The 22,340-nt window shown below is 41.8% G+C and overlaps 1 protein-coding gene across 1 annotated transcript in view; it reads left to right on the top strand.

Annotated features, from left to right (window-relative positions):
• Nucleotides 1-22,015, top strand: part of LOC124037648 (protein shisa-like-1a) — a 43,316-nt gene extending 21,301 nt beyond the window's left edge. The window contains exons 2-5 of the mRNA XM_046352575.1: nucleotides 956-1,141; nucleotides 4,090-4,303; nucleotides 6,849-7,160; nucleotides 18,604-22,015. Coding sequence (XP_046208531.1) covers nucleotides 1,075-1,141; nucleotides 4,090-4,303; nucleotides 6,849-7,160; nucleotide 18,604 — 594 coding nt within the window. The 5' untranslated portion in view covers nucleotides 956-1,074 and the 3' untranslated portion in view covers nucleotides 18,605-22,015. The remainder of the gene's footprint in view (nucleotides 1-955; nucleotides 1,142-4,089; nucleotides 4,304-6,848; nucleotides 7,161-18,603) is intronic.
• Nucleotides 22,016-22,340: the final 325 nt, after the last annotated feature.

Genomic DNA, 22,340 nt, shown 5'->3' with positions numbered 1-22,340 from the left:
ACAGAGTGATAGAGACCAACAGCCTCAGCAGACAGACATCCACATTTTCTGCATCGTCAATGTTATGAAGCAGGAACCAGCCTCACCAGGCTTTCTCCTCTTCCCCCTGGGAGATGTAGGATTCCTCCTAGCTCTGACAGATGTAGCTACACTGCTGATTAGTGTTTCTGTATCTGTATCTCAGACGAGCAAGAGGAGATTGTCGCACTAAACTAAAAACCCTTCATGGTTATTCAGAGTGTTTGATGACTAAGTCTGTGGTTTTAAATTTCACAATTTCAGATTAACATCAAATCCACAGGAACACACAGTGACCAATTGCACTTCATCCTTAACTTAATCATAAACAAGAGGCAAAAACTTGTCCAAGAGCAGAAACAGTCCTCATTTCTCACTACGAAAAAAAAAAGGAAAAAAAAAGAAGGAAAAAAAAGTGTGCCTCCTAAGCCATTTATCTCACTAAGCCACAGTGTACGGATGTTGGACAGGTTTGATAGAGTGGTGCGATGCTAATGGAAGCCACGACACAGGCCTCGCGGGTGACACTCGGTATTTAAACGAGAGATTTCCTCCATGAACTGCTGTGATGCATCACTACAAGCAGACTCATCGAGAACAACCTCTGTAGCCAGACAGGGTCCTCTTCTCATTTTGTATGATTTATCACTAGGTGAGAGAGTCCCAACACAAGCACTCCTATTGATCACAACTATTTGAAGGGTGAGAAACACTTTTTCAAATGGTTTTGGTCCTTGGTGAATGCTGCAAGGCGCAATTGTCCAATCAGAGAAAATAACCTGTGGTTAGATTTATGTTATTTGATCCAAAGATTCTATACTCTTAGTTTCTGTAGCCCTTTTTTGACAGCTGTTGATATAGTTCTTCCACAGCAGGCTTTATATGTACATACATTTAATGAAATTAAGTGATTCATTGGTTCTCTTGTTGCATCTAGGTGGCTCACCGGACAGAAGCAGCAATGTGATTGTTTGGGTCAGAGAGCAGATGATGTCCTGGTACAGCTAAAGCAGAAAATCTCCCCTCCTGTCCTCTGTCCTATATGAGGACCCGAAGATGACTGTCACCAGCCGGCAGTCCTTCAATGTCCTGACGGTCATCTTCCTCCTGCTGTCCACCGCAGGTCAGTGCGGCTTTAACCTCTTTGTTATGGTGTGTGTGTGTGTGTGTGTGTGTGTGTGTGTGTGTGTGTGTGTGTGTGTGTGTGTGTGTGTGTGTGTGTGTGTGTGTGTGTGTGTGTGTGTGTGTGTGTGTGTGTGTGTGTGTGTGTGTGTGTGTGTGTGTGTGTGTGTGTGTGTGTGTGTGTGTGTGTGTGTGTGTGTGTGAAGATGGCATTTTATTGCATTCAATGTATCTTCACTTTCACCTTTATTAAATGTGTGATTTTGTTACTTATGTGTTAATTGGGCCCAAAACGGACATTATTCAAGCATATTTGTACATTTAACATCAACTTCATCCTCAAGATTTTAGTAGTTTGTCTTGTCAATTTCAGTGTTTTCGGGTGTGTTGGTTTGTGTCTTGAAAGGTGGTCTGTTTGAACAGTGGGGAATAAAATGCTTGGAAGAGGTAGACTTGCTATATTTTCTGCAGGAAAAGTTTTGTTTTAATAACCTTTTAGCATGGTCTGGGTTTCAACCTCTTTAAAAACATCTGTTTTATAGCCTAATAAATATTTATTGAATTCTGACCATTTTTATCAGTCCAGTTATTATTTGAACCTCTTGATATGCACAGGGTATGGCCTGCTCCGTCACAGTGTTTGTGTTTAAGTGTGTAGTCTTTTCCCATAGTTGCCTGTGAGTCTGGCAAGCGAGACTGGTGTATGACTGTCTCAGGAACAGTATTCTGCATGGTAAAACATCATTGTTGATTACTGCATTTGTGAAACTCTGTCGGTACCCTACAAACGTTATCTTGATTTTTTCTTTTTCAGCTCACAGGTTGAGGTTATAAACGTAACAATAGAGCCAAACTGCTTACTGTAATATGCTAAACTTGTAAAGGTGTTAATGTAATTAACAACATGGCAACGTTTACAATGATTTCCTAACCAGATCCAGCTGTTTCCCCTCTAATAAGACTGAGACTGCCTTCCCCCTGGTCTGCCTCTCCCTAACTCTTTAAGTCTTGCATCATTAGAGGACTTTATGGTCCACTTCTGATCCCGAGCTGCTCTGCTTCCTTATTGCCAATTCACCCTACTATTACCGCTGACCCCTCCTTTATATCCTGTCAATTATGAGATTAGCTATAGGATCAGAATACCAGAGGCGGAGTTAGATGGGAATATTTTTGAATAAATAATGCTGTCTTTCCAATGTCAGTTTGGGATTGATGTTTGACCTTTTAGAAGTTACTGGTTTGATTTATGTATCATCTTCACATTTACCTTTATCTTGCAGTATACAGTTACAGGTCTGGTCTGTACAGGTTTGAGAAATTGTCCCTGAAAATGTACACAAATGACATCTATATTTTTCTGTGACATCTGCAAGCTCCTCTTTTCTATCAGTTCAGTACAAGTATATGAATTCCAGATTTGAGTGCTGACAAAAATTGTATTTCAGAAGCTTAAGTGGCATATATCTATTTGTGAGAGGTTATTTCACAGATAAAGAAGGGTAATGAGATATGAATTGCTGTGAGTGTGAATGTACTGCTGTGAGTGTGTTTGAGTGCACACACTTTTGTGAGAGTCTACATACTATTAAACCTCAAGATGAAGTTTTCCTTTTCTCATCCAATACAATCAAATTTCTCTTATTTCCTAGCAAAGATACAAGGTAGAATAAAGAGCCAATTTCTCTGTCTCTCAAATCAATCTCTGACTTTAAACCTCTGGAGTAAGGCTTTATTACAGCCTCCCCACTCCTCATTCTACTTCCCTGTTCAGCATGGACGCAAAAGCCTGACAATTAGAGAGAGTCGGAGGGAAGTCAATTCTAGCTATCCAGCTAGCCAGTCAGTCAGCCATTCAGTCAGCCATTCAGTCAGCCGGCCCAGAGTGAGGCAATAAGCCAAGCTCATTAGATCTGAGTGTTCTCCCCTTTCAAATGACCAATCTGTTCCTACTTGGCCTGCATAGGATTAGATAATATCTTTACCATCAGCAGCAGAAATATATCATTACCCCCCTCTCGTCCTCTGTCATTGCTAGTGCAGGCAGCACTCACTCCCTAATGCTAGAAGGGCTTTCCCCAGATATGCTATGGGGGACGCTTTTACCTGTAATTATATTATAATAAAATATTTTAAGATGCCAAATTGTTAATTGTCAATCCTGATCGGTTGCGACTGTGTCTGTCTAACAAGTGGTGTCTGTCACACACACACACACACACACACACACACACACACACACACACACACACACACACACACACACACACACACACACACACACACACACACACACACACACACACACACACACACACACACACACACACACACACACACACACACACACACACACACACACACACCATAACAAAGAGGTTAAAACCGCACTGACCTGCGATGGACAGCAGGAGGAAGATGACCGTCGGGACAAGTGGTCCACAATGACATAAGATACAGACTTAATCATTATCTCTGGTCTGTTACAATGACAGATTGGTAATTGGTGATCATCTACATGAGTCCAGTCTGCCAAATTATGTTTCCATGACTCCCATCAAAAAGAAACACCTCTCTGGTTGACTCAATCCATCAAATGTATAATCCTTCTACAGATATTAGTAAATGCCTCTTGATTTCTGTTTGGTTTTCCATCATTTGCAATGTAATTGAAATCACAACATGCTGAATCATGATGTTCCCAATCATTATAATCCATTTATCAGATTTGTAAAACAATTCCGAAAAATATTTTACCTGACAAAGTGTAAGTGCTTTCCAAGAAGACTACAGTATTAGACTCTCTCTCTCTCTCTCTCTCTCTCTCTCTCTCTCTCTCTCTCTCTCTCTCTCTCTCTCTCTCTCTCTCTCTCTCTCTCTCTCTCTCTCTCTCTCTCTCTCTCTCTCTCTCTCTCTCTCTCTCTCTCTCTCTCTCTCTCTCTTCCACAGCTCTATCAGCTAATTTCAGAGTGTGTGAACCATATTCCGACCACAAGGGGCGCTACCACTTTGGTTTCCACTGCCCTCGTCTCTCTGACAACAAGACCTACATGTTCTGCTGTCACCACAACAACACAGCCTTCAAGTACTGCTGTAAGGAGACTGAGTTCCAGACGGTCATGCAGGTCAACCTGACTACCACCACAGACGGCTTCAAACACAAGTGAGTCCTATTCAGGTTTTGGCGGTGTATATATGGAGTGGTACTGCTCCTTGTCTGTTAGTAGGCTAATTATTGTGATTCTATTATACAGTGTGCTGTTATTATAAATTGCTACTTACATTAGGTCGAGCGCATACCTTAAGAACATAGAAAATGTTATCCGCAAGGAAACAGCCATTAGCTTTTCACTCACAATTGAGACATTTCCACAGAGAAAAAATCCCTGGCCTTTAAATGTTAGTGATTGATAAGCTGTTAGCTCCCTTGACAATATCCCACTCATTGACACCATTTGACTGGTGCTCAAAGGGCACGTTGACATTGATATACACCTACAGAGAGAATCAGAACCACAGCAGTGAAGAGGCTTTGTTACTGAGTGAGTGGGTGGGCTGCCATCTCTCAGCAACGTTTAATAAAGTGCTTTAGTGTACTGTATCTTACTATACTGTACTATAGTATAATATTATACAGTATACTATAATACTGCACTACACTACAAATGTCGGTAAGACCAAGAAGCTGATTGTGGACTACAGGAGAAAGAGCACAGACAGGGAGGAATGACCTCCCAGAGTGTGAAGGAGCTCAATAAGAGAACAGACAGGGAGGAATGACCTCCCAGAGTTGGAAGGAGCTCAGTAAGAGAACAGACAGGGAGGAATGACCTCCCAGAGTGTGAAGGAGCTCAGTAAGAGAACAGACAGGGAGGAATGACCTCCCAGAGTTGGGAGGAGCTCAGTAAGAGAACAGACAAGGAGGAATGACCTCCCAGAGTGTGAAGGAGCTCAGTAAGAGAACAGACAGGGAAGAATGACCTCCCAGAGTGTGAAGGAGCTCAGTAAGAGAACAGACAGGGAAGAATGACCTCCCAGAGTGTGAAGGAGCTCCGTAAGAGAACAGACAGGGAAGAATGACCTCCCAGAGTGTGAAGGAGCTCAGTAAGAGAACAGACAGGGAAGAATGACCTCCCAGAGTGTGAAGGAGCTCAGTAAGAGAACAGACAGGGAAGAATGACCTCCCAGAGTGTAAAGGAGCTCAGTAGAAGTACTCCCTGACAAACAGAAACATAGAGTGCGCTCTCTCGTGCACTCTCTCTTTCTCTCCTCTAATACCCTCTCTAGTGCACTCTCTCTTTCTCTCCTCTAATACCCTCTCTCGTGCACTCTCTCTTTCTCTCCTCTAATACCCTCTCAGCGGGTGCTCTCTATGGCCAGTTACACAGCCCCTCTGGCAAGTCAGGATATTTCATCTAGTGGCTGATAACATAATGGGAGGACATTTCATCCTCCTCCGCTCTGGACTGCACAGCTGAAGTGGTGATATTTACCACTGGCCCCAGGTTAAACTGGCAATAGCTCTGGGTCTGAGACGCTGAGCGTTCTATCTACTGTTAGGAGCATGAGCTATTCTATTATTGTAGCTTACCATGTACCATGTACTGGTATTAGCAGGTGATGACTTCATGTGTATGCATTAGGAAAGTTGCCTTGTTTAACGTAGTTTAACATTTGTTGTTGTTGTGTGGTGAGTCTGCTCTCATCAATCTCTCCACACAGACAGCTGTCCAAACAGTCCCCTTTGCTTACTCTAGGTTCACTTAAATACACTCCTGAATGGCCCCACTGCCCTTAAACAGACAGATTTACACATCACCATAGACTGCTAAGCTATGCAAACAGTCAGCTATATGTCCCACAGGCCTGGCGAGGGAAGTGAAACAAGGTAAACAGGGGATTTGTTTGGGTTTGTTTGAGTGCAGTTGCAAAGCTAGTGACCATGGTGGGTTTATTATTCCTGTTGTTGTGAAATATCTACAAAACCATCCAAGGAGCTATTTGGTCAGCATGTTATGCATTAGACCAGGGTTTCCCAAACTCGGACTTCGGGACCCCAAGGGGTGTACGTTTTGGTTTTTACCCTAGCACTACACAGCTGATAATAATCAACTAATCATCAAGCTTTGGTGTTCCCTCCATATGATAAACCTCACTTTGGCCGTAATATCCTCTCTCAACTGCCTTTCTTGGTCAGAATGATCATTTTATGTGGAGTTTTGCATTCTAATAGGAATGGGTAGTGTCTTCCTGGGTAGTCCCTTTTCTAATGCACAGCTCTGCTCCGTAAAACCATCATCTTAGTAGCACATCCTCGAGACATGTATTACAAGTCTCATTCATAACGCTGTTCGTGGAGGTAAAGTGTAATTGGAAACTATTTGCACTCATTTTTCCCTTGCGGCGATTTATGGATTGGAGAGTGAATCCCGCAAATGGTTTAATGCACCACATACATCCTTATGGAGTGTGAAATACATTAAATGTGTTGGTGTTGAATACTGGGACAAAATATTGAAGAGCAATGAAGTTATTCAAATGGATAGGCTATGAGAGGGCCCTTTACATCTCAGTAAAACACTCCCTTTACCGTAATATTAAATGACAAAACAATATGCTTGAAATGCAACATACAAATATTTAGAATGATATTTCACGCCATTCTCACTCCGTCTCCGTCTCTCTCTTCACCTATCTGTCCTCTACAGTAACTACACAGCCCTAGTAGGAGTGTGGATCTATGGCTTCTTCGTCATGGTGCTGCTAGCCCTGGACTTCCTCTACTACTCGGCCATGAACTATGAGCTGTGTCGGGTTTACCTGGAGAAGTGGGGTCTGGGAGGGCGCTGGCTGAAGAAGGCTAGGAGCCAGTGGCACCGGCCGGTCCCAGGAGAGGAGAGTGAGACCCAGAACCAGGCCCAGGGTCACCCCATGGCCCTCAGTCAACACCACCCCAGACACAGCCTCAGAGGTGAGGGCCAGAGCCCCACGCTCCTCCCCTACCACACACCGACCGTCTGGTGAGTCACCCCGTCACACAGTGGATGTCCATTCAGACTCATTGTGCATTAAACAGTATGGACTTGTATAGAGTTGTCAGGATCAGGAAAGTAACACTTTTCAAATGCCATTTGGTGCTCATGGTTTAATTATATACAGCAGAAAGCACAAGGGAGCCTAGCACATTCTCCCTCAGGGTTCATCACCTCACGTTGTCTTGGTCTATGTCTCATTGAATGTTACAATGTTGCCAAGTGAAAGTTACCATAGCAAACCATCAGCACAATATTTATCCCTATGAAAAGATTTGGCATCTCCAGCATAGACCAAGTTTCAATACCGGGAATAAATCGGATTTATCCCAGGAACATTTGAAGCATTTAAAACACAGAGAGCGCTCCAGGACACACAAAGCGTTGTCGAATCATACAAACTGCGTAACAAAAGCCAAATGACCAAAGATGCTAAGCTTACTAGATAACCTTCTTCAACGAATGACAGAATATCTCATATACAGATAGCAGATCAGCTAATGAATAACGGGGAGTGGAAATCGTTTAAATACCAACTCAGTTTTAAAAACTCTCATACCATTTGTTGATCACACATTCTCTAGTGAAGCTCTAAGCAAGTATGAGACCACGCAGAGTAGCAGGGAAATGTTATAGAGGTATCCTGACATGCAGGCGAGAGAGGTGTTTTGATCATGCAACCTATGGATTACAGAATAAAGTTAGGAATGTTCATGTGAGACAGGAGGCAGGATTTTGGGAGAAGTGGGATTTGGACTGGATAGGAAAATAGCCTGGACTGTAGGACGGGAGAAGGTAGAAGTTTCCCTTCATGCCTCTTGGAATTGTTAACAAACTTCATGTTTGTAACCAGGTTTCCATCCAACCATTTTATGCAAGTAAAGTAGCCTACATGTTGGATAAAACTATTCACAACAGGCCTGATGGGAACAGCTAATTTGTCTGTAAACTTTCCTTTTGTTGACAAAACTAAATACGCTAGACAAGGAGGGATCTTTTTGTGTCAGCAAAATGTGAGAAATGGCGGTGGTCCAAAATTACACAAAACATTATTTACCATTTCATTACTGTTACAGTGCTATTTGGTTGTTAATTGGATTCGTTCCTGACATTTCTTGATTTGTATCATTTTTTATTACTGTGTACAGTTTACATTTTCCTGCATTGTTTAGAGCTAGTAACATAAGCATTTTCCTGCATTGTTTAGAGCTAGTAACATAAGCATTTTCCTGCATTGTTTAGAGCTAGTAACATAAGCATTTTCCTGCATTGTTTAGAGCTAGTAACATAAGCATTTTCCTGCATTGTTTAGAGCTAGTAACATAAGCATTTTCCTGCATTGTTTAGAGCTAGTAACATAAGCATTTTCCTGCATTGTTTAGAGCTAGTAACATAAGCATTTTCCTGCATTGTTTAGAGCTAGTAACATAAGCATTTTCCTGCATTGTTTAGAGCTAGTAACATAAGCATTTTCCATAAGCATTTTCCATTGTTTTGTTTAGAGCTAGTAACATAAGCATTTTCCTGCATTGTTTAGAGCTAGTAACATAAGCATTTTGCTGCATTGTTTAGAGCTAGTAACATAAGCATTTTCCTGCATTGTTTAGAGCTAGTAACATAAGCATTTTCCTGCATTGTTTAGAGCTAGTAACATAAGCATTTTCCTGCATTGTTTAGAGCTATAAGCATTTTCCTGCATTGTTTAGTTTTTTGCTGCATTGTTTAGAGCTAGTAACATAAGCATTTTCCTGCATTGTTTAGAGCTAGTAACATAAGCATTTTCCTGCATTGTTTAGAGCTAGTAACATAAGCATTTTCCTGCATTTTCCTGCATTGTTTAGAGCATTTTTCCTGCATTGTTTAGAGCTAGTAACATAAGCATTTTCCTGCATTGTTTAGAGCTAGTAACATAAGCATTTTCCTGCATTGTTTAGAGCTAGTAACATAAGCATTTTCCTGCATTGTTTAGAGCTAGTAACATAAGCATTTTCCTGCATTGTTTAGAGCTAGTAACATAAGCATTTTGCTGCATTGTTTAGAGCTAGTAACATAAGCATTTTGCTGCACCCTCTACAACATCTGCTAATCTGTGTAAGCGACCAATAAACCTTTATTTGATTGCCCCCAAACGCTTCGTAGGATGATGGGAATCAGAAACACTGAACCTCGCCACACTCTCATGTCCTCACCTGTTCTAACCTTACACACACACACACACACACACACACACACACACACACACACACACACACACACACACACACACACACACACACACACACACACACACACACACACACACACACACACACACACACACACACACACACTCACTTGTGTCACATCTTCCCACACACACATGCAGTCACCTACTCTATACCATATCATGTCTCAACATGCTCCTTCAGTCACCACTTAGAGGAGGAAAGTGAGAGACAACCAATGGTATCTTGGAGACACACATCCAGCCTCGACCCACATATACAGTGCATTTGGAAAGTAATCAGACCCCTTTACCTTTTCCACATTTTGTTATGTTACAGCCTTATTCTAAAATGGATGACAAATAATAAGTCCTCATCACAATACCCCATAATGACAAAGCAATAACAGGTTTTTAGAAATGTTTATAACATTTACATAACTATTCAGACCCTTTGCTCAGTACTTTCTTCAAGCACCTTTGCCAGCGATTACAGCTTTGAGTCTTCTTGGGTATGACACTACAAGCTTGACACATCTGTATTTGGGAAGTTTCTCCTATTCTTCTCTGCAGATTCTCTCAAGCTCTGTCGGGTTGGAAAGGGAGTGTCGCTGCACAGCTATTTTCAGGTCTCTCCAGATATTAGGTCGATTTAAAGTCCGGGGTCTCTCTGGGCCACTCAATAACATTCAGAGACTTGTCCTGAAGCTACTCCTTCATTGTCTTGGCTGTGTGCTTAGGATCATTGTCCTGTTGGAAGGTGAAACTTCGCCCCAGTCTGAGGTCCTGAGCGCTCTGGAGCAGGTTTTCATCAGGATCTCTCTGTACTTTGCTCCGTTCATCTTTCCCTTGATCCTGACTAGTCTCCCAATCCCTGCCGCTGAAAAACATCCACACAGCATGATGCTGCCACCACCATGCTTCAGGGGTGGTGCAAGGTTTTCTCCAGAACTTCAATCTTGGTTTCATCAGACCAGATAATCTTGTTTTCCATGGTCTGAGAGTCGTTTAGGTACCTTTGACAAACTCTGTCTGGACACTATCATGAAGACCTGATGGTGGAGTGCTGAAGAGATAGTTGTTCTACAGGAAGGTTCTCCCTTCTCCACAGAGGAACGCTGGAGCTCTGTCAGAGTGACCATCAAGTTCTTGGTCACCTCCCTGACCAAGGCCCTTCTCCCCCGATTGCTGAGTTTGGCCAGGCGGCCAGCACTAAGAAAAGTCTTGGTGGTTCCAATGCTGCAAGAATGTCTTGGTAACCTTGTGCCTCAACACAATTCGAGCTCTACAGACAATTCCTTTAACCTCATGGCTTGGTTTTTGTTCTGAAATGCACTGTCATCTGTGGGACCTTATATAGACAGGTGTGTGCCTTTTCAAATCATGTGCAATCAATTGAACTTACCACAGCTGGACTCCAATCAAGTTATAGAAACATCTCAAGGATGATCACTGGAAAAATAATATGCCTGAGCTCAATTTCAAATCTCATAGCAAAGGGTCTGAATTCTTATTTAAGTAAGGTATTTCTATTTTTTTATACATATAAATTTGCAAAAATGTATAAACACCTGTTTTTACTTTGTCATTATGGGATATTGTGTGTAGATTGATGAAGGAAAAAATATTTTATCAATTTTAGAATAAGGCTGTAACAAAAAAATGTGGAAAAAGTGTAGGGGTATGAATACTTTTCGAATGCACTGTTTATCTGTCTTCAAGGAATTCAAAGAACAACTGGAAGAATAACCTCAATCAAAAATGTAATGTTAATACAAATAAAAAATGTCATGTTAATCAGAACAAACTCAATCTTCATCAGAGGGTTGGATCAACACAGTCAGAATATTAGTCAGAACAACCTCAATCTTCATCAAAGGAATGGATCAATCTCTGTCTCAGACATTCTCTTGGTGTCGAGGAGCTGGCTTGTATTCAAACCACAGAGCTCTCACTACGTGCCAGACAGCCGGACAGCCAGAACGGCAGACAGACAGACACCAGTCCTCTGGCCAAGCCCTCTCTCTGACTGTCTATGATAACTTAATGAGAGCAGAGATATGACAAATGGGTTTGTTGGCCGTACCAGACCGTCAGAGTCAGGGTTCTGACACAGACAGGAGAGCTGAGACAGAATCTGTCCTAGCGGTGAACACATTCCTAGTAACTACCAGTGGGACATGTTTATAGGAACACCTGTCCATAGAGCCTGTCCTAATGATGAATATATGCCTAATTATACTTAACAAAATATAAATGCAACATGTAAAGTGTTGGTCCCATGTTTCATGAGCTGAAATAAAATATCCTAGAAATGTTCCATAGGCACCAAAAGATTATTTCTCTCAAATGTTGTGCACAAATTTGTTTACACCCCTGTTGGTGAGCATTTCTCATTTGCCAAGATAATCCATCCACCTGACAGGTGTGGCATATCAAGAAGATGATTAAACAGCATGATCATTACACAGGTGTACCTTGTGCAGGGGACTATAAAAGGCCACCCTAAAAAGTGCCACACAACACAATGCCACAAATGTCTCAAGTTTTGAGGGAGCGTGCAATTGGCATGCTGACTGCTGGAATGTCCACAAGAGCTGTTACCAGATAATGTAATGTTCATTTCTGTACCACTCTTATTTTCTTAGAATAAGATTAGCTTAATTATTGACATAAATTCCCTGAAAACCTGCACTAGCACATGGTAATATTAACAGTATTGCATGTTTGGCCAGCTAAAAGCCTAACCACCGATCAAGCAACAATATTGACTAAATGTTAAAATCCTGTTGCTGCATGACTATTTTGCTGTGACAATACTGGTCAAACACCTGTGCCACCAGAAATGTCCACAGAGGCCCGTTGTTAGAGAGAGCAGTCAGTTCAGTCTGAGAGGCCTCATCAGTCTCTGTCAGGGATGCTTCACTCCTACTGGAAACAGCTTCACACAGAACATACGGTCTTTGAAAATGGATCAGGTTTGGCTCAGGATTCACATTGTGGATAAAACACAAAGTAGGCCTATAGGAAGGTAGCATCCATAGGCTACCTGATGGTAATACGTACTGGTGTAATAGATGATTGGTAGTGAAGACTTTGCATCATGACTCCGTAAGGTTGTTATGGATGTGTTAGCAACAGTATGATCTTGTTCTGAAAATAAAGATGTAATTTGACAAAACATGTGATTGTTTAGAGTACGCTGAGTTTGGCTTAGGAAGTTCAAAGCGAGTGCTTTCAGTAAGCATTCATTTGTACGAAATTTTCATAATCTGTACAAGTTATGAATAACAAATCATGTTTTCTTCCAAATGATACAAACATTGAGATGATACCATCTCAAAGACTGAGGCTAAAGGCTCTGTTCAATCACAAGCTGTTTTTCTGGTATGAGATGAAAATAACATTGTTATTGTCTTACACTGCAAATTCTGTAATCGGTTGTGACTGAATAGGATCCAAAGTTTGTTGCCCTAATAAATACACAAACAATCATCAGATGGTCTTGAGTTAAGTTGCAAGCGATAGAGCCGTAACCCCAGGGACAGGGAGGATGATGGGTAATGACTGAGAATTAGATTCATACTTAGAGGAACATCTGTTTGTTGGTCAGATGTAAACCAACAGAAATAGGGGTCAAAGGTCACCAAACTGAAGTATAATCTACAACCATTTTTTTAAAACCTTTATTTAACTAGGCAGGTCAGTTAAAAGCTAATTCTTATTTTCAATGACAAACAGTGGGTTAACTGCCTTGTTCAGGGGTAGAACGACAAATTGTTACCTTTTCAGCTCAGGGATTCGATTTTGCAACCTTCCGGTTACTAGTCCAACACTCTAACCACTAGGCTACCTGCCACAAAAATACTTCAGCAAAAGTATCAGATTATTGCTCTGCATCTATTTCTTTGTGGGGAGGAATTGCAGCATGGAAAGTTAATGTGTGGGAACACTGTTTACCATAATCCCAGCTAGCAGATAATGTTGTGAGAACCATATGTTTCTTAGAGCTTGGTGAGAACATGGTGGTTGTTTTGTTATTTTTGCATACAACCTTCTCATAACGCTCTGGGAATGGTGCAGGTTACCCAGCTAGCACATAATGTTCTGAGAACCATGTTTCTTAGGTGTGATTTTCAGTACATAATGTAACATACATAATTTTCTACAGGTTTCCTCATGGTTCTATTCAAAGTCATGATCTCAGAACATTCAGAGAGTATTAAGAAACAACATTTTGTGGGAATTTCAGTGCTTCAGAATAATGCTTTTCTACAGTTTCTCTCCACGGTTCTATTTAAAGTCAAGTTCTCAGAAAATTAAGAAAACTTCCCACAAAAAAAACACAAGAAACATTAGTAATGTTCAAATAACGTTCTAAGTGTCACGACTGTTGAAGGAACTGGACCATGGTGCAGCGTGGTGGACGTACATGTTCTTTAATTAAGAAAAGACTTAAAACAATACACACTACAAAACTAAACCGTGAAGCTTAAGGCTAAGTGCCATAAAGTACGTCAACTTCCCACAAACACAGGTGGGGAAAAGGGTACCTAAGTATGGTTCCCAATCAGAGACAACGATAGACAGCTGTCCCTGATTGAGAACCATACCCAGCCAAAACATAGAAATAGAAAATCATATAAACACAAAACATAGAACGCCCACCCCAACTCACGCCCTGACCAAACCAAAATAGAGACATAAAAAGGATCTCTAAGGTCAGGGTGTGACACTAAGAATGTTATTTAAAAATATATACATTCCATTTTCAGTCCCAACAAAACTATCTCTATCCTCTCTCTTGTTAAGTGTGTGATCTTATTGATTGAGTGCTTGTTTCCTTTGAAATGGGGTCTGTTTGAATAGACAAAAATGAACAGCTTTGTTTAAAAAAAACATTGCACGCCAGCTCCATTCTGGGGGCGCAGTGGACTAATTCCATGGATAGAGAACAGAAGAGCATTGGTTTGAATCTCACTGACGTTACTAAAAGTCTTTCTGAAACATGTTCTGAGAACGTTATTTAATTACCTTCAAATAACCTAGAATTTCCATTCTCAGAACGTTAATAAAACCTCCCAGGAACACTTCCAGGGAACCATAGTAGAATGTTCTCAGAACCTCCCTGCAACCTAAAGATTAACGTTACCAGAATAGGCAAAATGTTCACTTCGGTTCTCAGAAAGTTTTAAAAACGTTCAGTCAGGAAACTTATGGCTTCATTCCCAGAACCAATGGGTAACCAAAAGCGTACGTTCCTACAACTTCTAAGGAACCACATTTTCTAGCTGGGATTCTACTTGAGAAGGCTGTTATGTGTGCACAGACTTAAATCTGTTATTGGCTCAGCGTAGGCGGTCTGGGAATCTGATATTACTTTCTCTCCATGGATAGATTTATAAAAATTCTGCTGTTCAGGTATTGAAGTCAGCCTAAACAAATACAGAATGCTTAACCAGGTACTGTATGTTCTAGCTAAAAGGAAGAGTCGCAATGCATGGATGAGCAGAAAGCATAATCAGTTACTCATGCACAGTCATGTATTTACAGGAACCGATAGGTCCAATATAGATAACAGACAACAAGTCCCCATTGGTTAAGTGGAACAAATAATATGCACAGTGGGATCATGACAGTATCAAGTATGCCATGATTGATAAGAAGCTGTGGACTATATTGGCTCATAACAGGAAAAAGATCCAAGGCTTTGGTATGCTTTCTTTGATAATTTGTGCATGGAGAGCACATGAGCACATGGCCACATAACTGATATATTTTTGACATTGTGGTCCACTGGGGCCCTGTAGAAAGCCTTTACACAGCAGTAAACACACACAGCTGTTCCTGGAAGCTCCCAGCACAGCGCAAATAAAAACACTCAGAGCTCAATAATGAAACGGGATCTCCTCCTGACAGTTACAGATGTAGGATCTTCATTTGGTCACCCTGTTGCAGGATAACTTTCAGAAAATGTAATACTTTTTAGGTTTAAAAAGGCTTCTGACTTTGTAATTTCCATTTCAAATTTGACTTGATTTCCCCTTACAAAAAAGGATCAACCCCTACAAAAATGTCCATTCATTATAATGCACATAATAATTCACATTTGCTGTTGCTGTAGGATTATTTTTCTGCTACAACAAACTGTCTTAAATTAAGATCCTACATCTGTACAATGTCTCAGATCTGGTTAGAATGTCTGGTCATATTAAGGCCAAGCACTACATGCTGAAATTACATTTTTGCATCTAGCTGTCAGTATTTATATTTGTTTGTATTTTGGGCCATTAATATTAGTATTTTCAAAAAGTCAACATAAAAATGTCAAAAACTTGAAAAAAATGTATATTTTCTTTAGTTTATCATACTACCGTTATTAACATTTGAATGCATTTGAATGACTTTAGAATGAACATACACCAATCATTTCAAAGCTCACTACATTAAAGGGTCATTCAGCAGTTGAAACAATAATAAAGTGTTTTCTCTATAAAAACTAAGGGAAAGGCCTGGAGAAACTGAACCACTTTCAAATTCATAGAGAGTGCTAAGGAATTATATAAAATGTATAGTTTAACCATGTTTTGATGCTATATAAAATTTGTTTACATTTACTTTGTTTACAAAACTTTGTAGTAAAACACGCTTATAATTTCATTTCTGATAGGGTACAGCTGTTGAACTAAGCTCATGAGGCATTTGTAAGTTATATTCTTCAAGAATCAATGGGTACATATCATAGAAAATGTATACAAAATGAAACGGGGAAAAGTTGATTGTGGTATGATTAAGGGGGAAAAATGACCCTATGAGGGTGTGGTGCCTAGCCTCAAGGCCAGTTGTCCCTGCCCAGGGGTGGGGTGATAACCCTTAACTCTCTTGATACCATCGTATCGCACATGTGTGATGGACCCCCTACCAGAGAGAGGTCCTGGATTCAGTTTTGTGATGTTGGCAGATTGAGCCTTCCCTTTTCTATGATTAGTGCTGCTCTTTGGATTCCTCATGTTCCCATACTGATACTAACTTAGTATGATGCCTCAGAGCATTATAAAATAAATAGCTGAACTGCAATATAATTTAGGTCAGAATCTAGGTTTTAGGCTTTATAATACAGTATGTGAGCGACGATCAAGCTGCTCGGGGCTTGTTGTGTACAGATGTAGGATCTTAATTTGATCACTCTTTAGTTGCTGATAATTTTCCTGTACAGCAGGAAATGCAAACTACTGTAGCATCGACAGTGTGAAAACTGAGTAGGCAGCCAGCAGCATTTCATATCATATTAATGCATGTTAACCATAGCGAGAGATGAAGCTCTATCTCCATGGTGATTATCACCAGAATATTTGGCATCGGATCACAGCAACCAGGCCCGGTGCCATATGGACCACCCAACTCCTGGGTGATGCCTGCCTGCATGCCAGGCTTGCCTCACCAGGCCAGCTAGGGTCATCTATAGCAGAGTCGACCAAACGAGGTGGCATCTGTCACCACAATCATAGGCCCTGACTCAGAGCTGAGCCGACTGCCTGACCGTCACCTGACAGTCATTTCCAGTCAGGCCCCTGTGGCTAAGATACACAAAAGTATGTGGACACCCCTAAAAAATGTGTGGATTTGGCTATTTCAGCCACACCCATTGTTGACAGGTTTATAAAATCAAGCACACAGTTATGCATTCTCCATAGACAAACATTGGCAGTAGAATGTCCTGCACTGAAGAGCTCAGTGACTTTCAACGTGGCACCGTCATAGGATGCCACCTTTCCAACAAGTCAGTTCGTCTAATTTCTGCCCTGCTAGAGCTGCCCCAGTCAACTGTAAGTGCTGTTACTGTGAAGTGGAAACATCTAGGAGCGACAACGGCTCAGCCGAGAAGTGTGAAGCTACACAAGCCCACAGTCGTCTGTCCTCGGTTGCAAAACTCACTACTGAGTTCCAAACTGCCTCTGGAAGCAACGTCAACACAAGAACTATTCATCAGGAGCTTCATGAAATGGGTTTCCATGGCCGAGCAGCCACACACAAGCCTAAGATCATCATGCGCAATGCCAGGTGTCAGTGGAGTGGTGTAAATTTAGAGAATTGGAAACGCGTTCTCTGGAATGATGAATCACGCTTCACCATCTGGCAGGCCAACAACTCTGTGTTTGGCAGATGCCAGGAGATCGCTACCTGCCCGAATGCATAGTGCCATCCGTAACGTTTGGTGGAGGAGGAATAATGGTCTGGGGCTGTTTTTCATGGTTCGGGCCCCTTAGTTCCAATGAAGGGAAATCTTAACGCTACAGCATACAATGATATTCCAGACGATTCTGTGCTTTCAACTTTGTTGCAACAGTTTGAGGAAGGCCCTTTCTTGTTTCAACATGACAATGCCCCCGTGCACAAAGTGAAGTCCATACAGAAACGTTTTGTAGAGATTGGAGTGGAAGAACTTGACTGGCCTGCACAGAGCTCTAACCTCAACCCCATCGAAAACCTTTGGGTTGAATTGGAATGCCGACTGCGAGCCTGGCCTTATTGCCCAACATCAGTGCCTGACCTCACTAATGCGCTTGTTTCTGAAGTGGAGGCAAGTCGCCGCAGCAATATTCCAACATCTAGTGGAAAGCCTTCCCAGAAGAGTGGAAGCTCTTATAGCAGCACAGGGGGGACCAACTCCATATTAATGCCCAAGTTTCTGGAATGAGATATTTGACGGGCAGGTGTCCACATACTTTTGTCGTGTAGTGTATCATATCAGCAAGTCTATTGCCTGGCAGTCTGGTTTCTGATTCAACAGATGGTCAATGTATGGTAGGTACATTGCTTTGACCAAACCATACGGCAACATACACACTAACAGCAGTCATCTGCCTGCCAGTCTACCTGAGCAGTGTGACATAATCATCTGATAAAGATACCACTTACTAATGCCAGATTCTCTCCAGAAATAAGCTTGGGCGCTTCAAATATCTTTCATCTTTTGTCTCCAAAGCGTGTGTCTATTTCCTGCATATTCACATTGTATCTTTGAACCACTACGGCAGCTGAATGGGTTTGCGTGGTAACGTTTGGGTAGTAAATAAATTAAATCAAGTGAAGTCTGCCGTGTGTGTGTGTGTGTGGGGGGGTGTTAATAAATAAATACATATTTTCTAATCAATTTAGTTGCTTGTACTGTCAATACCATCGTTATAAGGGTTTTAATAGTGTATCACTGTCTTTTTTTCCATTCAGAGTGAAGCTGCAAGAGGATGAATGAGTAGAAGAGTAGAGAGCAGCGACGCCGGGCAGAGGATAGCACGGCTCAGACACCTGTCTCTGTCTGCCTGGATTATTGACACAGTAACATACCACAGGGTGGCTGGCCCTACGGAAGTTAGTGGCTAGCTAGCAGTTCCTGCTCACCTCCATTCCTCTGAGCTCCTACACACAGGGCATTGGAGGATAGAGTCTGACGAAACGTCTAGACTACAACAGAAGGCCCAGGTGAATGGAGCTGCTGCTACCCAAACACTGCTGAGGAACAGGCCACAGGCACTGAAACTGACCATGTATACCCCTGCATGGCCTGGGACTGTTCTAATAAGAAACCAATGGAGACTTGAAGTGAACTGGATAAAATGTGGTTACAAACGAGGGGGCTTTGTTTGATTTGTGTGTTTGAGTGTTGATTTCACTTGGTTGCTGTGTGGGGTTAAATTCAGTAGTAGTCAGAAGAAGTTGTGGGAGTACTGTATCTTTTGGGGATTTATTTAAAGTAAACTAGTCAGGGACTTTCTATGAGTGGTCAACATCCAAGACGATTCACCATGGAGGTTGACACTGAGCATCTTGAAGACAGACAACACTATTTTTCTTCAGGGACAAATGACTCACCTGAATCGAGCGATATCTCTATTCTACAGTGTCAGCCTGTCTTCAGAAAAGGCCTTTGTGTGTATTTTGTGATCTTATTATTTTTCTAATTAAACATAAGTTGGTGAAGTTTCCTCTACTACAACCTTCACAAATTGATGTCCAGTCCTTTTCCTGTCCAGGCTTTATTTAAAGAGACCCATTAAGAATAATGATTAAAATATATATTAATTTGGTTCATTTAAATTATAAGCACCAATGTCCCGTACCGGTAATAGCCATTGAGAGCCCTGACCTAAATGAGAACATAGGCCATCTCACACACAGAGCAATCACTGAATTGAATCTGAGGGCTGCATCCCAAATTTCATCCTATTCCCTATATAGTGCACTACATTTGGTAGGGCTCAGGTCAAAAGTAATGCACTATATAGGGAATAGGGTGCCATTTGGGATGTAGACCCAGGCTCTCTCTGCAGGATAGATTTAATTACAAGGTGAAGTCTATGGAAAAGAAATATGTCAACATAATAAAACCTTACTGAACACAGTGGTCTTCCCCTTCAAGCCACCTTGTCAGCTTAGCAATGAGCAAGAGTGGAGTGCAGACAAAATAATCACTTCAGTGAAAAGGAAAGGTGTTAGGAACCGCACAGGGATGGAATAAAGCTGTGCTCAGCGCTTAACTAATTGCTGACATATACTGTACTTTCCGATTGATACATAAAGTACAGCCTTGTTGTGTTGGGAGGGGGGAGAGAGAATAAAGCATATGTTTGTGTCAGCAGGCTGGGAGGCGGAAGGATTGTGATGGAGGAAGACAGGAGGCACGCTCGTAGAGAAAAGGTTCCAAAAGGGTTTTGCTGCTGTCCCCATAGGAGAACCCTTTTGGTTCCAGGTAGAACTCTTTTGGGTTCCATATAGTACCCTCTGTGGAAAGGGTTCTACATCGATCCCAAAAGGTTTGTACCTGGAATAGAAAGGATTCTACCTGGAACCAAAATAAGTTCTTCAAAGGGTTCTCCGATGGGGACAGCCGAAGAACCCTTTTTGGATCTAGAAATCACTTCTTTCTAAGAGCGTATACAGTGCAGTACAGGGGTGTGTCTCTCTTCACTCTACCCTGATTCTGCAGCTGTAACCTGGATATCTGGCAGCTGCACAGCCAGTACATTACGTGCAGAGAATTCCTGGACCGTACCAACCATGCAGCACTGCAGTGTCCTTGGTAGGGGCCAATAAAAGTGGCAGAACTATACACATTTCTGCAATAAGAATGACCCTTGCTGACATTATAATCTGTTGTAATCAGCAATAAAGTTCAGATTTGGTCAGTTTGAGTTAACTTCCATACACTAAAAGGCTACAATCTAACTGCGTGGCTGCTCCAGTGGACTTGTATCCTGTGCTGATATGTTTCAAGTTTCAACGTTTATTCGCCACGTGCACAGAATGCAACAGTACAGAGAAATCCTTACTTAAGAGCTCTTTCCCAACAGTGCAGTACTAATAATATGGATAATCATAGAAATATATAATTTTTAAAACACAAGAAGTGCGATATAAGTTGACTTGTACCTAGTGCTGAGATAAGATGTGACCAACTGAAATAATTGGGTTGGACTGGACTGGCAAGCTATCTCTTTCTCTCTTCCTCTTTCCTTCCTTCATTTCTTCCCTCTCTCTCTCTCTCTCTCTCTCTTTATGTCACTACCTCTCTCTTTCTGTCACTCCCTCTCCTTTCTCTCTCTCCCCCGCTCCCTTCTTCCGTCCTCCGCCTCCTTCCCTACCTCTCTCCCTCCCTCCTGCAGAAAGTGAGAGAGAGCAGTGGCAGCAGCTAGGAAACTGGGAGGAGCAGGAATTTTAAACAGCTGCTGCAATACAAAGGGGATTTAATTGGGCTCAAAGCAGGGGAAATGGCAGAGATCAGATATGCTAGGGAACACACGTCTCCTCTGGAGCCACAGTGCTGTGCTGCTGTAACAAAGCAGGGGAAATGGCAGAGATCAGATATGCTAGGGAACACACGTCTCCTCTGGAGGCACAGTGCTGTGCTGCTGTAACAAAGCAAAGCTACTGTGAGCAGGGACTTCCTTTTCCATCGTCAATATGTAGTCGTGATAAATAGGGAAATGCCCCTTCCCTAGCAACCCACTGGGCGCACAGACTTCAGTTAAACATCTAGTAAACAACAGCTGTGGACTAACAGTGAAATGCATACTCATGGTCCGTTCCCAACAGTGCAGAGAGAAAGAAAATAGAGAAATAATACAAAAGTAAAACACGTAATATTAAAAGTAATAATAGATACATAATGAGTAACAATAACTTGTCTATATACAAGGAGGACCAGTACTGAGTCACTGTGCAGGGGTACGAGGTAATTGAGGTAGATATGTACATATAACTAGGGATAAAGTGACATAGTGAACAGTAGCAGCAACGTATGTAATGAGTCAAAAAAGTGCAAAATGGGTCAATGCAGATAGTTAACTACTTAACCAAATAGCTACCAGGACTAACTGTTTAGCATTCTTATGGCTTGGGGGTAGAAGCTGTTCAGGGTGTTGTTGGTTCTAGACTTGGTGTATCGGTACCTCTTGCTTGAGGTTGCCGTAGAGTAAATCTCCACCTGTACAAAGAAGCTTTGTAGTGATTTGTCGGTACCTCACTGTGGGTGTGGTGATGATGATAACGTAGAGTTATGAGTTGAATTGTTTCTGCACTTGTTAACTTTGTATTGTTCCACCAGGGAGAAATAAAGTTGTATCTTTTCCAGTGTGTTTAAACATTTCTGTGTGTATGCTGCTCTTTTTTAAACTCTGAATCTCAAAGCCCAAAACATAAAAGCAGAATAAAGTTTGTTCCAGATGTTGTGTTTGGCTAGAGCATTCTGTCTGAGTCAAAGCAGTGGCCTGTAGCTGCCACCTCTAGCCTGGTGAATCACACAACCCAGGCAGCCAGACAAGGACCTGAGACATCATTAAGGCCAGGAGATGACAGGCCAGAGAGAAGCAGACAGACGGAGACACAGACAGTCATGTCACGCCTAAATACCTTGTTCTAAATTAGAATCCTGTCTGCCACAGCTGAAGAAGGGTCTCAGATGCTAGAGT

Source organism: Oncorhynchus gorbuscha, linkage group LG06 (genome assembly GCF_021184085.1).
Source record: "Oncorhynchus gorbuscha isolate QuinsamMale2020 ecotype Even-year linkage group LG06, OgorEven_v1.0, whole genome shotgun sequence".
NCBI classification, from domain to species: domain Eukaryota; kingdom Metazoa; phylum Chordata; class Actinopteri; order Salmoniformes; family Salmonidae; genus Oncorhynchus; species Oncorhynchus gorbuscha.
This window is presented reverse-complemented; position numbering and strand designations above follow the sequence as displayed.